This window comes from Simochromis diagramma, unplaced genomic scaffold (assembly GCF_900408965.1).
Source record: "Simochromis diagramma unplaced genomic scaffold, fSimDia1.1 OVJJ01000343.1, whole genome shotgun sequence".
In the NCBI taxonomy this organism is placed as follows: domain Eukaryota; kingdom Metazoa; phylum Chordata; class Actinopteri; order Cichliformes; family Cichlidae; genus Simochromis; species Simochromis diagramma.
Window position 1 is genome coordinate 3104680 of NW_024386831.1, and position 17610 is coordinate 3122289.

The 17610-nt window shown below is 41.7% G+C and overlaps 1 protein-coding gene across 5 annotated transcripts in view; it reads left to right on the plus strand.

Moving 5' to 3' along the window:
* Window positions 1-17610, plus strand: part of LOC120730898 (nck-associated protein 5-like) — a 95551-nt gene that overhangs the window by 9711 nt on the left and 68230 nt on the right. For all 5 annotated transcript variants that reach the window (XM_040027484.1, XM_040027482.1, XM_040027485.1 and 2 more), the window contains exon 2: window positions 9010-9145. In XM_040027484.1, coding sequence (XP_039883418.1) covers window positions 9117-9145 — 29 coding nt within the window. In that variant the 5' untranslated portion in view covers window positions 9010-9116. The remainder of the gene's footprint in view (window positions 1-9009; window positions 9146-17610) is intronic.

A 17610-nucleotide genomic window follows, 5' to 3' on the forward strand; every position in this document is an offset into this window, starting at 1 on the left:
TCCTACATCAATGCCAGAGGCTGAACCGCTGCCTTGATTATACCAATTTACCCTCCCACCCGCCCAAAAGGAAGACATGTAATTACCCTATTTACACTGGAGAGCTTTCCTCTCCGAGAGCGGCCAAAGTAAACACACGCGAGCTTTGTTTCTTCTTCTGCATCAGATGACAATAAATGTCAAACTGTTTGTCTCTGTGACACAAAGGCAGAGAAATGTGATCAGCTCTGGGTGCATGAGGAGATGAAGTACTCTAATGCGCGTGTGCTATCTAACTTTGGCTGCTGTGGCACAATCAGATTACAGCTGTGCTTGCTTTACAGGTAACTTGATTTACTTTAAAGTCGTTACCCTCACAGTGCTGTTTGTTTTTATTTAACCTGTCTTTATTTAGAAACCTTTCCCTCGTCTCCACTGAATAAAGTCTGTCTTCAGAGGATGTTTAGTGCATGGCTAAGGGACAAAAGGAAAACCACAGATAGGACCTTTTTCCATCATCACAATCTTCCTAAAAAACAGATGTGACGAGGTGGGATGGGTCACAGATAATCCTCCATTCTACCTTAGCAAGACTACCCCCTCTGAGCAAGCACTTGGCGACACATGTAAGGAAAAACTCCCTTCAAACAGGAAGAAACCTCAGGCACAAGTAACATAGCACAACACTGTTTTGGGGGCTTAAGAACACCACTGCAGCACATTCATGAATAGAATGACTTCTCTGTGTATGGTTTATTTAGGGGGCAAAGGTGGGAAGTAACAAGGTGCAAATACTTTGTTACTTCAGGTTTTCAGGTATTTTATTTCTACTCCTTACATTTTAACATAAATATCTGTACTTTCTGCTTTTTACATTTTCAAAACAGACTTGTTACTTTAGGTTCCGCAGTATCATTTATAGCGTTTTGGGGGGTTAAAGTGGGCCAGAAAGGCGTGCAGGTGTCTGTATGTTGTCAGCATCTAGGTAGAGCTCCAGAAGAGGAATTAGCATTTTACACGGCATAATGTTCCTATCAGCTCAACAAACATGCAAACATGTTTGTGTGCACTTTGTCACACAGTGTGTTGCTAGCTAAAAGGTCCAGCTGCTGTATTTTACGGGGAGAGAAAAGAAAGAAGAGAGTTAACTTCATTAAGAAACGGAGAAAGACAAGAAAGACAGAACTGGAGACAAAGAAGAGAGGTCGGATTAAAAGATGCAGACTGTTCAGTGACACTTGATAGTCTGCAGATTATATGTAATATCATAATTTTAATCACATATTGGACTTATATATAATGTGTTTTGATAAATTATATATTTTAATTTTATATAACGTCCTGCAAAACAAACTAAGCTATTCTAACTTTGTGATATTCAAATGTTGGATAAAAATACTGGCTAGTTTTGTCCAGGATAAACAGGTAAGCTTGCATTAATGTGGTGAATTCACAGCACAGCATTGTGTGCACAGTGGCTGTGGTGCTCATGGTCAGAGTTAGGTTACATTAAGTGTAGCAGAGATGAATTTGTATTTAAGATATGATGCTTTCAGTTTTCACTTTATATGAACTGTATCATTTGAATTCAGTTGTGTAAATCCACTCAGGTCAGCTGATCACAGCCTGTACACTATGAAAATCTACTGAAGCTCATATTAGGAATTAATTTGAGCCATTACTATTTTGGTAAATGCACTGGGTCTTATATAGTGCTTATGTAAGTGCTTCTATCTAACATTCACACACATTCATACTCCCATGGATACATCAAAGAGCAACCTTGGGTTGGTTTCTTGCCCCAGGATAGTTGGCATGCAGATTAGTAGGTGACCTGCTCAACAACCTAGCCCACGCTGAGTCACTACACAGGTCTCAGTGTTCTCCCACTTGCCAAGTCTCACTTTTAACCTCTGATTGTACTAATTTTTCTGTTTAGCTGTGGAGGCAACCTGTAGGCAACAGAATATATATATGAATTCTCTTTTACTCCTTGTGTCATATATAAAAAATTGAAACTGAGTCTTGTGCCTCAGGGAGCTACTTTTTACTTTCTTACTTTGAGTACATTTCAGGGCCACTACTTTTTTCATTTTTACTTGAGTAAAGAAGTCGAATCAGTACTTCAGCTTTTACTGGAGTATTTTTTAACACTAGTATATGTACTTCTACTTAAATCCCGAATGTCTGTACTTTGCACCCTGCCAGAGAGTCACAAATACACAACAGCGGCAGAACCGATGAAAAGTTTTACAGTTTTACTGGTGTTTACGTTTCCTGCCGCCATCTTGGATTTTTAACTTTGGTTTAGTGAAGCATGGTGGCACGGTGGTTAGCACTGTTGCCGCACAGCAAGAAGGTCCTGAGTTCAATTCCACCATCAGGCCGGGGTCTTTCTGTGTGGAGTTTGCATGTTCTCCCTGTGTTTGCGTGGGTTCCCTCCGGGTACTCCGGCTTCCTCCCACCGTCCAAAGACATGCAGCTTGTGGGGATAGGTTAATTGCATAAATTGCCACTAGGTGTGAATGTGAGTGCAAATGGTTGTCTGTCCCTGTGTGTGTTGGCCCTGCGACAGACTGGCGACCTGTCCAGGGTTAACCCCGCCTCTTGCCCTATGACAGCTGGGATAGGCTCCAGCGCCCCCTGCGACCCTGAAAAGGATAAGTGGAAGTGAATGGATGGATGGTTTGGTGAAGCAGCTCTAACTTTTCATGTATTAAACCCAAGTTTTGGGGCATTTCAGATTAAATTTCGGATTTACAACTTATTCTGGAATCCACATTTTTGCAACCACAACTATCGCCCTCTGGTGGCCTTCAGCTAGAATTTAAGGTTTAAGACACCTCTGCATTGGCTTTATGTTACTGGAAGCTACAGACACATTTATAAGGAACCTTTATTGTCATGTCATGCTACAAGTTTTATGAGGAAAACACAAACATAAAGACAAAGTATGGAACCAGAAATGGACATATTTGGATAAGAGGATAGATGGCTACACTATCAGCTGTCTTGGTTAGCGGGTGTCCTCCACAGATACACATCTGCTAATTAGTGCTAAGCAACATCTGAAGGTAAACCTAGGATTCTGCTCACTAAAACTGAAGTATGGGGTTCTTGCATGGCCTTTTAGTACAATTAACCACACAGCAGACTACATTATTTCTTCGATAATCCATTAAAATGCTCTGAAAGGCACTAAGAGCACAAATAAGATGAATAAATCCAGTTCAGTGATTTAACAGAGATTAAATCTAAACAAACTGACCACACCCCAAATTTAAGCTTTAACAATATCCAGATGGATGAACTATTTAAAAAGAACAGTTTTACAGCAGCTGGATTTTTCTGCTGTGAAGTTGGACATTTTAAGCCCATGAAGGCATCCTGATTTCAGTATAACTGGATAAATTGAGTGTTCTTCTCTTTTTTTGGTCACTGAGACAAAAATAGTATTTGTGTTACACATGCTTTTATAAACTTTTATATTGTGTTCAACTCGCAGCATTGTTTTTTTTTAATTTGCAGCGGATTTCTAAATCCAGATGTAATAAAAGGTCTAACAGTTGGGTGGGTAATTTTGATGTGCTTTTTTAGATTACTGTGCATTCTTGCTACCCGAATACTCTTGTGCCCACCCTCAGCTCTTTATATCTCTGTCGTGAGGGGAAGTCTCTATTAAACCCCTGCTGAGACCCATGAATTGAAACTTCCCGCTGTTTGTACCGAGTGAAAACAAAACTGATCTCTGTTGGTGACTCTTAAAGTGCTTTGAGTGCTCAGAAAAGCACTATGAGAACCAGTCTATTTACCATTTGTTGCGTTGGTACAATGATGCACTCTCGGCCAAAGAACTGCATGTCACTCTGTGTATTAACAGAAGGAGTCTAATAATAGACGCCCTGCAGGATATAATCGGTCCATAATGATGTCAACTCATAGCTTCCTCTTGTAGTATAAGTTAATACTAGGTGCAATTAGTATTTTATATGTGTTTTATTTTTTTTTAAAGTTTGGACACTGTGAACAGAATCATAAACCTGTATTTTATTTATAATAGAACAGAGAAAACATATCAAGCGTTTAAACTAAGACATTTTACTGTTGTATGAATAATATGAGTTCATTTTGAATTTGATGGCAATAAGACATCTTATCAACGTTGGAACAGGAGCAACAGAAGGCTGGAAAAGTAAGTGGTACTAAAAAGAAACAGCTGAAGGGACTTTTTGGGGCAGAAGTTCACCAATCTGCAAAAAGCTGTTTGCAAATTGTGGAACAATTTCAGAATGATTTGCACTTTTGTGACAGCCTCCTCATTGGTGGGTAAAATACATACTGGTCCTGAGTGAGGGGCTGGTGAGTGAGGTGTCAGAGCTAAAGATGCTGAGAGTTTCACACATCAGACTACATGAGAGGGACAGCTCAGGTCGAGCATAGGCAAAGTTAGAGAGACAAGGCTGAGATGATTTGGACATGTGCAGAGAAGGGAGAGTGAATATACTGGATAATGCAGGGCAGGAGGAAAAGAGGAAAACCTCAGAGGTGGTTCATGGATGTAGATGTAGATATGAAGGCGGAATAGAGAGGGTTGGACACTCTAAGGGAGCAGCTGGAAGAAGAAGACGAATGAAAAAATAAAAGCCAGTCTTGATGATCGTGACCTCACAGTGGAGAGATTTGTAGCTGAGAGTGAAGAGGCTGGGATGAGAACTAACACCTTAAAGTCACAGCTGGAAAATGGACAGCAGTGGAGAGTAGCTGCTGCTCCGAACTGAGTTTAAGTCAGGGGTGCCTCCAGAATTTTTTCCATCAGGGTGGCAACATGGGGGGGGCACTAAAAATAGACAAGGGCAAGTTTTGGGGGGTGGCCAGTGCCCCCCCCCGGGCCCCCTTTGGTGGCGCCCCTGGTTTAAGTATGAGGAGAGTGGAGCAGGAGACTCATCGACTGCTGTGGCATCAGCAGGTATGTGGAAGCTGTGCTGGTCTGTAGTGGTGAAAGTAAAACTCTCGATTTACTGGTTGTTCTACATTTCTACTCTCAGGCCGCGAGCTCCTGTGGATACTTGAGGTGGAAATGAGCTTCTTCAGAAATGTGTCTGGGCTCTCCCTTAGAGAGGTGAGGGTGAGCAACTTGGTCATTTGGGAGGCGCTCAAAGTAGAAACGGCTACTCCTCCAAATCAAAAGGAACCATTTGTGGTAGTTCAGACATCTGAGCCGGGTATGGATGCCTCTTAGATGATGTGTTGTAGACATATTCTACTGGGAGGAGGCCCCTGGAGTAGATCCAGGACATGCTGGAGAGATTACATCTCTTGGCTGGCACGGGAATGTGTCAGTGTGTCCCTGGATGAGGTTAAGGAGGCGGCTGAGGAGAGGGATGGATGGATGATCATAACAGTTCAAATAAAAAGGGGGTTTAATACAACATCAAATAAAAGGCACAAAAGTAGATAATTGCTTTTAAAATTTGTCTTGAATATGAATTCATTCATGCAAATTTTTTAATAATAGTTTTGGCTTATTTTCTTGACCCTTCCCCCCCCCCCACATTTAAACTGTGGCAGTTTTGGTCCTCCATATACACAGCTCACTCCTCATCTTTTATTCTGGTGTTTATGCTCAGAAACAAACAGAAATAAAGATAAAATATCATAAATCGGGATCACATGTCATTCTGCACCACGTTTGTTTAACATGTATGTTGCATGACTCTGAGCTCAGGACAAAAGTCACATGATTCCTTTAGAGATGTCATGTGACTCCAGATTACTGAGGGAAATGAGTGAAGAGCTCCATCTGCTGGACAGCTATTGAAAAACATGCTTATGTTTCTGTTTTTTCTCATATAAAATTAATATTCCTGTCCTGTATTCCTCGCCTGTGGTTGCTCACATGTATGTCTGCAATACTTTAACACCAAACTATGGATGAACTGGTCACTCTGTAACACTCTGGTTTGGAGATGTGAAATATGTTTCAGATATGGAAAGTGTTTCTGAATAAAGTGCAAGTAAATCACACGTTTCTGTCCAGCCGACCTTCTCAGGGTAAAAAGAAAAAAGGGTGCACCTCTGAACCAGTTCTGTTTCCCGCTGCTGTGACATGAGGAGTGAAGCTGTTGCTCTTCACAGTTCAAAGAATAATAAAGCTGCCCTGACGATGGTGCCTCAGCACCCTCAAAACCTTCATAATTAATTAAGAGTATAAATTATAAACACTCATGTGCTGTCCAGCTTTTTTTTAAAAAATAAAATAAAATAAAGCAGAGCTTCAAGGTGTATTTTTCACAGCACAGATCACAGCATTCATCAACATGATCTGATCCAACCAACTTCTGTGATTCTTCATTGTCAGACTTTTTCTCCGCTGCTTTGTCGCATTTTTAAAAATGTTTTTAAATATGCAAAAACAAGAAATACGTTTGAGCAGTCTTTAGGAATAGTTTTCCAGGCTTCTCGAAGGAAATTCAAAGCTCTTCTTTGGATGTTTCAGCTTTTTATTCTGTTGTCTGTCAGGATGATCCCACAGTGCTTCAATAATTTTAAAGTTGTGCTGTAAAGCTGTTGTCAATCAAACTGAAACTAAAAAAGAAAAGAAACAAACAAACAAACAAACAATCTTTGAAAGAGCTTCTGAAACCTGAAAAACTGTTGCTCAAGAGGACTTGGGCGCACAAGATAAAGAAATGAGGGATGGGTCAAGACTTTTGCGCAGTACTGTATGTAAAGTAAATCACAACAGCTAAACTGTAAATCAAAAAGAGATTTTAGGACTGTTTCCTTTGGATTTTGTGTCAGAAGAAATTTATATTCCCATTCTTCTTTAAGAAAATAAAGAAGAGAAAGTTGTCCTCCATGTGATTCTTTCAGCAACAACATTTTTTCAAGTCTTTGGCCTAAATGTCCTGAAACATTTCAAACCTCAGTTATCCTGCTGCGCATCCACTCAGCAATCACCACTAGATGGCAGCCTTGAGTCAAACTTCACCATGTTTGCCAGTTTCCCTCAAATGCTGATTTATATCCCGAAGGCCTGAAAAACCTTGATTAACATTTTAAGAGACCAGTCCCGTCATATTAGTTCACTTAAGACCAGTTCCTCCTTCGCATGCTTTAATGGGTTTGTCCCTGACTTTGTATGAAAACAGTGAAAATCCTCCATCTTTATTCTCTGATTTTACAAGCTCCTGCTGGCTACAGGAAAAACAAACTGTGACTGCAATTCATTCTTTAAAAGAACAACACTAATGGGAGGAATAATTAGAGGAGAGCCATTAGTTATTTGACCTTTTGTAGTGGCCCTGTTTTGACTCACATTCTGATTCTCTAAAAGTCTGCAGTTTTAATGGAGGCAGTGTTCTTATGCTTTTGTCCGCTTGTATAAATCTTTTCCACACAGGACATTTTGAGACTTTACAAAAAGAAAAGCACAAACTCACTTTAGCTGATAAATGTGTTTGATGTGTTTCTAAAACACACATTCGATTTTTCCATTTTAACAATTCGACACATCTGCTTTGTTACAGTTGTGGTCGGAAGTCTTTATCCACTCATCGTGGGCATGAATAGTAATTTGGGGCTTTTTCCAGGCTGGAATGATTGTGCAGCAAACATCTTTAATGACTTTGAAAAACAAGAATTGGGTGCACAACTTTGAATATATGTAGGATTTTCTCTAAATGATAATTGCCCACTAATATTTGGTTAAACTTCAGCACATTGCACCTTGACCAGATACTTTTGGTAGCCATCAACGAGCTTCTGGCATTGTTCTCGCTCGATCACTGGTTTCCTGGCACAGGATCCCTTCACCCCCCCTCTCCCCTCTTCCTGCTAAAGGGGAGTTCTTCCTCCCCGCACTCACTAAATGCTGCTCATGAGGAAGGAAAACCTGCTGCTTGGTGATGTTTCCTCTCTGATATTTTAGTGTCTTCACTTTGCAACATAAAGCACCTTGATGTGACCTTTCTTCTGAATTTTTGCTTTATAAATAAAACTGAATTGAAATCAAGCAAACTTAACAAACCACCCTTTAAAAGTGAAAAAATCTCCATTTAATGTAGATGGACACATATCAGTGCACACGACACAGGTCAGGTAAAAAAAGGCATGAACATTTATGTGCAGAAACATATTAATAACACCCTGCATTACTCTTCTTCTTCCATGTTTTTATTGGAATGCTAACAAACGTGTGAATCTGAATATTCAGGGCGATGATGCCTCATGCATGTCCATATTCTTCCGCTGGATTCTCTTCTGCACTGCAGCACTGCATGGTGGAGGACTGCTGATGCAGTCTGATTGGTAAAGTGAGTCACAGTGAGCCAAACCTGTGGCTTGAGGCTTCCACTCATGCAGAAAAATAAAAATAAACCCACTCAGCCAAACTGATTATTTCTGTAATAGCCTGGAAACTATTATCATTATGCTTAGCTTCCTCATATGGCTGCTTAGACTGACTGACACTAAAGAAGAAATGAACTTTTCTAGATGGAAAATTCCCATGAAGTTGATGCAAAACGAGACAAACAAACAAACTGGAAATCCACTTATTTATGCCAGGTTTATTAGAGCTATGAGTGCTGCTGACACAAATATTGGCCACGCTTACTGTAAGTGTTAAATTCTCCCGGCCAGCAGCTTTTTTTCATTTGAATACCATCCAGACAGGTAAACACCCAAAGGAGCAGCCATGAGGTATTATAGTCATTATAATATTTACAACACCTGAACTTTTGCTACCATGACAACATGCTTTTTCTTCTTCTTTTTTCAACATGCACAGTACATGGGTTTGACATGACAGATTACCCCGAGGCCCTGTTTTAAATGTCATGAGTAGGAAGTCCAGCTCACAACCTATCAGCTGTGGGGCAAACAGGGATGTCGGGAATAATTTAAAACTACAGTGTGTAAGCTGAACAAAGGAGAAATGGGGGGGGGGGGGGGGTGGGTGATGTTCAGTGGGATTATGGTATGTGAGATTAACAACAAACTAACTGTGTTTACTCCTTCGCCCTGCAGCTACGCCATCAAGACTGATCCGTGATAATAATCCCCAGCTGGAGAACAAACAACATCTGGGTGTGGAGAGAAGGGAGAGGGCGAAGCCTCAGCTGGGTGGGCGGCAGATGGTGACACTGCAGCAACACTTCTCCAGGTAGCACAGTCATCACGCTGCACTCACACTACATCCTCTCCTAAGAGTCCAAAGTCTACTCACAAGACTGTTTATGAATGTTTTTGAGGGAGATGCACAAAGTGTATGGAGACTGTGTAAGAGTCTAAGAGGGCTTATGGACTACACAAACTATGACGTGGCTTTGTGGGGACTGTCTCACCAGAGATTGCAATAATGGTTTGCCCCAAACGTCCCACTTTGCAGTCTTCTTTGGGCTCCATTTGGGTTTGGTTGACAGTGTTCACTCATGGTAAATGCAGCTGCCTCTGCCATAGGTTGTTCATATAACATTTACTAGCAGTGCAACCGCTCTTTCAGTGCCATAAGTATTCCACATTGGGCCTAAATTTATCTGCTATCATATCATATGTGGCTGTCTCAACTTAGCCATAGCTTTCAGGTATGATGTGACATTTTGGGCCACATCTAGCCCCCCAAAAAACTAATCACTGACCATTTGTTGACTCTGGCGTCTCCTCCCAGAGGCAGCCGCATACCAGATGACCAGAGCCAGAGCCATCTGGATCTCCAAGGCTCACCCTATCTCTAAGACTGAGCCCAGCAACCCTACAGAAGAAACTTATTTTGTCTGTTTGTATTCATCCTCCTGGAGGAACTCTAAAGTTTTTGCATGGAAGAAAGAAGTTTGGAATACTCTGCTTAGCCTGTTGCCACCACCTTCTGACTTTAGACAAGTGATGGATGGATGGATGGATGGATGGATGGATGGATGGATGGATATGACTCAGGATAAATATGGCTGTCTTAATCCAGCCACAGTTCCACATTGTATTGTCTAAGTATCTGAAGTGTTGTAACATCTGAGCCACTACTGCTTCAATTTGAAACCACGTCATGACTTTTGACCACATCTGGCTCATCCAACAGCTGTCATGACCCATATCGAGCACGGCTCATGACTTTTGGGAGAGCCAAAAGTAGGCCTGAATAGGCCCAAATGTGGTGGTCTTGACAGCAACATCATTACATCCATATATTGCCTACTGCTTATCTGGCTAACAGAAGCTAGCTTGTTTTTTCAAGATTTTTTTTTTAGAGGAACTGCACATGTGACCAACAGTGCTGCATTTAAATGGCACCAGTCAGTATCCAGAGCTAGGTGTAGACAATTAGACCCATTAATCATCTACACCTTTATTATATTACATTACAATGTAATTACTCCAGTGCCATTACATCATCACATAACAAGCCAGTATGTCACTTAGGGTTGGATGAAGGGTTTTTTTCAACTTTTCAAAAAGTTTCCCCTCTAACATCGCACCTCATATCTCAGTTTATTAAAATCCATTGGCCACAGCCCATAAAAAACGGTCCAGTTGGGATGCAAACAATCTAAAGCACATCCATCAAAGCTCGCCACAGCCCGATGTGACGAACCGCTGGGCTTCTGCGGTGTCGTCCAGCGGTTTCATTAAGGTAAGAGCCCACTGCAGGTCGTCTTTGAAATGAGAAGAATCTACTCAGTTTTAATGGAGTGCCCCACACTAAAAACTCAAACTCATGTCCACTTATTGATCTCCCCTCCTGGCATCTGATAAAGGGGAAATAATAACCAAGCATTATGTCCAGCCAACTGTTAGGCTACTGACGGTGCCCCGTCATCCGAGTTCGATCTGCATATGCTCAGCGAGGTGTGAGATTAGGCCTCCAATATTTGTGACCGTAAGTTAATTCCCTCCCCTGCCAAGCAGAAGATATTTGATCTGCTGCCCAATATTTAGGAAAATTACAGAAGATATTAGCCATTTTTTTACTCTCTCTCTGTCCCTGATAGATAGCAAAGTGTCAGGCAGTTAAAAATTATAAAAAGAAATAAATAATGCTTAAAATCAGAAAATAACAAATGAAGCATTCACTAAATGTCAGGGTTTTAAAAACAGCTTTATTCAGTCTTTTTTATCTTGTTACACGTCTCATCCAAAGCAGTGTTTTGAAATAAATCCTGCCTCTCAGTGTTCTGTTCATGACACTAATTTTGCAGCCTCTGAGGACCTTTAAGCTGAGCTGCTAAAGCTCTGCAGGATATTTTCAGTCTCATCTTTTATTTACAAAAACATCTTTATGAGATATTTTCAAAATATCTAAACAGCTTCAATTTCATGCTAGTACATCGATCAATACCTGAAAAAGCTAACTCCAAATCAGGATGATTTGGCTGAGCATCAGCTGGGACCGTTTTTATTTTTCCTCCTTTAAAATGATGTTTCATAAAGATACAAAGCAGTTCACTCAAAGCAGTTTGAATCACAGAATCTTCTGGGATGATTTCTTTTGAGAATAGTTTATTGTTCACACATCTTCACGAAGAATATTTTCAATAATATGAAACAATCCCGATGGATTACTTAAGGTTCAGGCACCAAAACAACTTGATTAGGTTAAGAAAAAAAAAGCTAGCTTCAAGTTCCACTCCATCTAATATTTGATTAAATTCTTCTGTATTTTTAGATCTCCTATTTTATAAAACAACTCACATGGCATCAAAACTGCTAAATAACACACACATCATCATGTAGTCGATGTAATCCAGCTGCTGACTGACAAACAGAGCCTCTGTGAGAGGATGCCACACTCACACTTAACAAGATAACTCAGTGAGCTGAAGATAAAGACTGTGAGCTTCAGTGTATTACACCAAAGTAGGGAAAGGGGTCATCACTTAAGGGGGAATGTAGGCCATTCATTCATTCATTCATACATTGTTGTGCGTGATAGCTGAGGGTCGTGCTTTGGAAAGTGCAGCCTGTGGCAAAACATCACAAAGCGGCAGCAGCATCATCTGAGGGGTGAAGGAAGAGTCACTGAAGACCAGTATCTGCACGGCTGCTGGAGCAGTGTGACACACGTACTGTAAACACATGCATGACTGCACATGTGTGTCAGTGGATGGTGAAATAATAAAAGACAATTTCATCTATCCAGATGTGTAAAGTAACATTTTTAGATTGTTTTTACTCCCATAATTATTCTTAATGCTTTGTTATAAAGTGATAAACTTCTGGTGTTGTAGAATGAAGCCAAATGAAGCACAAGTACCAAAAACTGCAGTTCTTCTACTGCCCAGTGAGTCAGTCCCCATAGAACCCCGTTTTAAAATGTCCAACTTTACAGAAAGAATAAACATGTTTACAACCTGAGACGAAAACATTTTGGTGCCTATGGACAGTTTCACGCTTTTATGACAACTGTACAAGGACTAAGTGTTCGATAACATGTTTTAAATTTAAGGGCGCGGCTGTTTTGACCCACAGGTAGGCACCTATAGCTGCTTTGTTTTTCGTACTCTCATGTTGGCCGGTTTGGATGATTTTTAAGGGCATTAAATAACAAATAATATGGCTTACTTATAATTACTACTACTGTCACACACACAGTTGCTAAGCAAGTTCTTGTTTTTAGCATTAGCTAATAACTTAGCATGGCATCCTCATGGCATTGGTCAATATCCTGCACGTGGTATTGGCACATTGCACAAACCTCACCTCCAATCAGTAGCTGGAGTTGAATCTTGGACACGACTGGGTGTTCCAATGATTTCAACAGGAATCAATGGACAATGATTCCAAACACACATATCACACATCAACCTGGTTTTGGAATGGATAAAGCAGGCTAATGTTTAGCTTCTGGAATAACCTTCCCAAATCCTTGATCTCAACCCTGTTGGAAATCTGTAGACTGTGTTAGGAAACTAACCAGTTTAAATGGATTCTTCCAATTCTTCCTAGATAAGTAGTCAAATATCCATCCATCCCAAGAGCATTCCATAATACATTCTGAAAAGTGTTGTACGACTAATGGTCACTATCCAAGCACTGCATCATGCATCGTGCTGAAGAGTAGAGCCTCACTACTGCCTAATTCACCCTCGGTCTACAATTGAAGCCCCAGAAGACAACTTTACAACCAATCGGTGACATCACAGCATCTTTTGAAGTGTAACAATTATAATCTCTGCACAGTTCAAACTCTCAGAATAATTTCTGTCTCTTGACAGCAGCTTAAGTCTGATAATTTATCTGAAGTCACAATAATTTCTGACCTTTGTACCCCCAGTAAATCAGGGCTTGCTGCTTTAAATCCAAATGATAATTGAAAAGCCTTGTAGGTCTTCTGCTGAACTCTTTTATTATGCAGTCTTCTTCAACAGACAACAAAACAATGAGCACCGCATTTGTATCAGCCGTTTCAAAAGAATGCAGCTGTAATAAATAGGCGAAGATATTGAGGCTTTTATTATGCAGAGGTCGTATTTCATTGTTATGCTATGTGTGACTGTTGTGGATTGATTTGTAGAGGTAATCGTCAGGAGGAGTCGGTGTATTATACGTCTGAAATCGAGAATAATGAAATTCTTTAGGAGCTGATTGTGAGGACAGCTACCTCGACAGCTGCTGAATGAAACCAGAGCTTCTTTCTGGTGTATGGACTGACTACTGTCAAAGAAAAGGTCTATCCAGTGTAACAATCCAACCCTGACTACAGTTTAAAACGGAGGGACTGGGAGTGAAAAGACAAAACAGGAAAATAAAACAGAGTAATATGTTTAAGGAATCCAATCCTGTTTCCTGAGCTCGGTGGGCAGCAGCTCTGAAATGACGTCTGCTGGACAGTCGGATGTCTCAGCGATGAGTCTGCGATGGCGTGGCATTTACGAGAGCTCGTTATGACAGAGCCAGACAGGGCGAGTGCTTGTTTTTTTGAGAGCACTCAGCTGCACATTATATATTTTGAACACGGCCCACAGAGAGATCCTTAGACCCACTTTCCCTTCAGCGATGGAGTGATGACTCGTGCAGCTAGCCTCATTTCAAATGACCAGCGGTCAGTCGGAATGCAGCGTGGCGTGAGGGAGGACCGATTGGGAAGAAAGTGGAGGCAGTAAAAACAACATGAATTTTGATGGGAATCAGGTGGACCTCGTGAGGAGCAGATGTAGTCTTATGACAATTGGACTATGCCTTTATAACCATGTCTTTCTGGCCCAACTGTGACCCACATGTTCTGGCACTGACTCAGGATGAGTCTGCCAGTTAGATATTAGGTGTGTGGGAATATTTGAGCCATACCTGGCCAATCCAATACGTGAAATAACCCTTAGCAAACATAGCATATGAATTTTGGTCTACATAACATCTGGCAGTACTGTAACTGAGCCATAAGTCCTAAAGATGTGAAGTTATAACTGGATAAGTTGCCAGTATAATTTTATGTCACTTTCAATTATATAAGATAAACCAAAACAGAAAATACTGGAGCCTTGACAAGCCAGTGACAGACTGGCAACCTCTTGCCCTATGATAGCTGGGAAAGGCGCCAGTTCCCTGAAATGGAAAAGTCATAGAAAATCAATGGAAGATAAGATAAATTTGGTATATTCCTGTGTTAAAGCGACCAAAGACGTAAACACAAACACTAAGAAAATATCTTAAAAGTAAAGAAAAACTCAAATAAACTCAAATAAATACACATAAAATATGTAAATATATAACACAAAAGTGTCTCATTACAGTTATAAAAAGTTCCATTAAGAAAGATAAAAACTAACATGTTGACAGGACAGCATACCGAGTCCAAAACCACCAAAGGATGACATCTTCATCCATCTTTTATACACAAGTCCACAAGCCAAGTTTCAGGAAGATTATTAATTTTCCTAAGTGGTCACATGAGAGGCTGGGACTGTTGTGGAAGGCTGAGTTTAGCTTATTTGTGTGACCCTCCACAACAGTCCCAGTCTTTCCCAATCGACAAGCCCCTAGGAAACATGATCTGAACTTTATTTCTCCTTAAATATGAACTTTAAGTTTAATCATAGTCAAAGGACATCAGTATATCTTTGTGAAAAGAATTAGCTGACTATCTATAATTGTCAAAATGCCAAAGTAAAAAAATAATTTCTTCCTCAGAATGTACTCGTGTATGACCAGGAAGTCACTACCATACATATATATAAGATGTCCTAGCAAAAGCACTCCATTTGTTTTAAAATAATAATCATGTGTCATTATACAAACTCATTCAAACTGCAGCGTTTAGCTTCATAGCACGGTCGATTTTGCAGAGAGCATTCATCGTGTGGTTGTTCATGAATTTAATGTTTCATTGAATTTTCCATTTGGTGGATGCAGTAAGATCCAAAGTGCTTCACTTAAAGCACCACAAGTGCAGTGTGGGTAGTACCGGCAGGATTTTAACCCCCAACACTTTACAGCACCGATGGTCTGCTGAAGCTGTTGAGCAACATAGAGTGGAATCTGCATTTTACATCTGGCCTCTCAGACCGCATGTATCCAGATCAAAATGCATTTTTCTGGGCTTTAAACTCAAAGATTGCTCGAATTCAGTATCATCCCCTCCCACCACCATCCCACCTGCTGTTTTCATTTTAGCTGAGCTTGTTTCAGGTCAGTGGCAGTGACTGAAGAGAGGAATGCCAATGGAGTGCTCACAGTCGGCAGCCGGCGCTAATGGCTGTGCCGCACACATCTAACAGAGGGAGAGGCTGGCCTGGAAGTGACAGGGCAAAATGTCACTGCATACGACATTATGGAGGCATGGTCAGCGTCCATCAAGCATACATAGCTCCAGGGGAAAATAATTACAAAAATAACAGTCAAAAGCTACACAAATATAGCTGAAGCCCTTTGAAGAAATGTCAGCAGCGCTTTTATGGATGGCTTGAAATAAAACCAAACATTAAAGCAAATCAGTAATTGATTGTTAATTTGTCCTGCCTGTGGATACTCTCATGATTCACATGAGTCAGCTGCTACCAGCCAAAAAGCTCTTTAAGACTCTTTGTTTTCCCCAAACTAGTGAGTTTTGTAAAACAGCTACACCACCAGATATGTCACTTCATCTAAAATAAAAAACATAATGTAAAAGATTTTACCCATTGGTATGTAGATTCCTGTTTCTGAAGCCTCAGCCTTTTGGTCAGCGCCATATTAGCTCTATGTAGAATCGTGTGGAGCTTGATAGTCAAGGCTCCTACTGGGTAAGTCATCAAGGTCTATCTTAACAGATGGGTGTTATTAACTTAGGCTGGTGCTAGGTAGCTACTTCTACCTTCTACCTTCTACCAGCGAGAGACCGGTGACCAGCATCGCGGAGCATGACGTCCGAGCGGCACTGAGGAGAGTGAACACAAGGAAAGCGGCGGGGCCAGACGGCATCACCGGCCATCTGCTGCGCTGCTGTGCTGACCAGCTAGCAGGTGTGTTCACTTACATCTTCAACGAGTCCCTGGCGAAGTCTGTGGTCCCCACATGCTTCAAAAGATCCACCATCATCCCTGTGCCCAAGAACAGCAAACCCTCATCCCTGAACGATTACCGGCCAGTTGCACTGACCTCGGTAGTAATGAAGGTGTTTGAGAGGCTGCTGAAGAACATCATCTCCTCCTCCATCCCAGACACCACAGATCCGCTGCAGTTCGCCTACAGATCCAACAGATCCACAGAGGATGCCATCGCCCACGTCCTACACACCACTCTTAGCCACGTGGACAAGAAACAGGGTAACTATGTGCGAATGCTGTTTGCTGATTACAGTTCAGCGTTTAACACAATAGTGCCCTGCAGACTGTTCACAAAGCTGAGGGATCTGGGACTTAACAGCCGTCTGTGTGCATGGGTGTTGGACTTCCTCACTGGCAGAACTCAGGTGGTGAGGGTGGGCAGGTGCTTCTCCAACAGCATCACCATCAACACAGGAGCACCTCAGGGATGTGTCCTCTCGCCACTGCTCTACTCCCTCTACACTTCAGACTGTGTGGCCACCCATGGCTCCAACACCATTGTGAAGTTTGCTGACGACACAGTGGTGTTGGGTGCCATCTCCAACAACGATGAGGCGGCCTACATGGATGAAGTGAAGAATCTGGCATCGTGGTGCCAGGACAACCACCTCCAGCTGAACGTCAGCAAGACCAAGGAGCTGGTGGTGGACTTCAGAAGGGGTCAGCACAGAGACTACAAGCCCATCATCATCAATGGAGCTCCAGTGGAGAGGGTGTAGTCCTTCAAGTATCTTGGTGTCCACATCTCCTCAGACCTGACATGGGCTGCCCACATTCAGGTCCAGACCAAAAAGGCTAGGCAGCGCCTGTATCACCTACGACAACTGAGGAAGTTCAGGGTCTCTCCAAAGATCCTCAGGATTTTCTATACAGGCGCTGTGGAGAGCATCCTCACACAGAACATGACATCGTGGTTTGGGAACAGCTGTGTGAAGGACCAAAAAGCTCTCCAGAGAGTGATCCGTACAGCAGAACGCTGCTGCAGGATTGCTCTCCCCCCGCTTCAGGACACCTACACCAGGAGATGCCGGACTAGAGCAGCGCAGATACTGAAGGACCCGTCCCATCCTGGCAACAAACTGTTCCAACTTCTGCAATCTGGTAGAAGGTTCCGCAT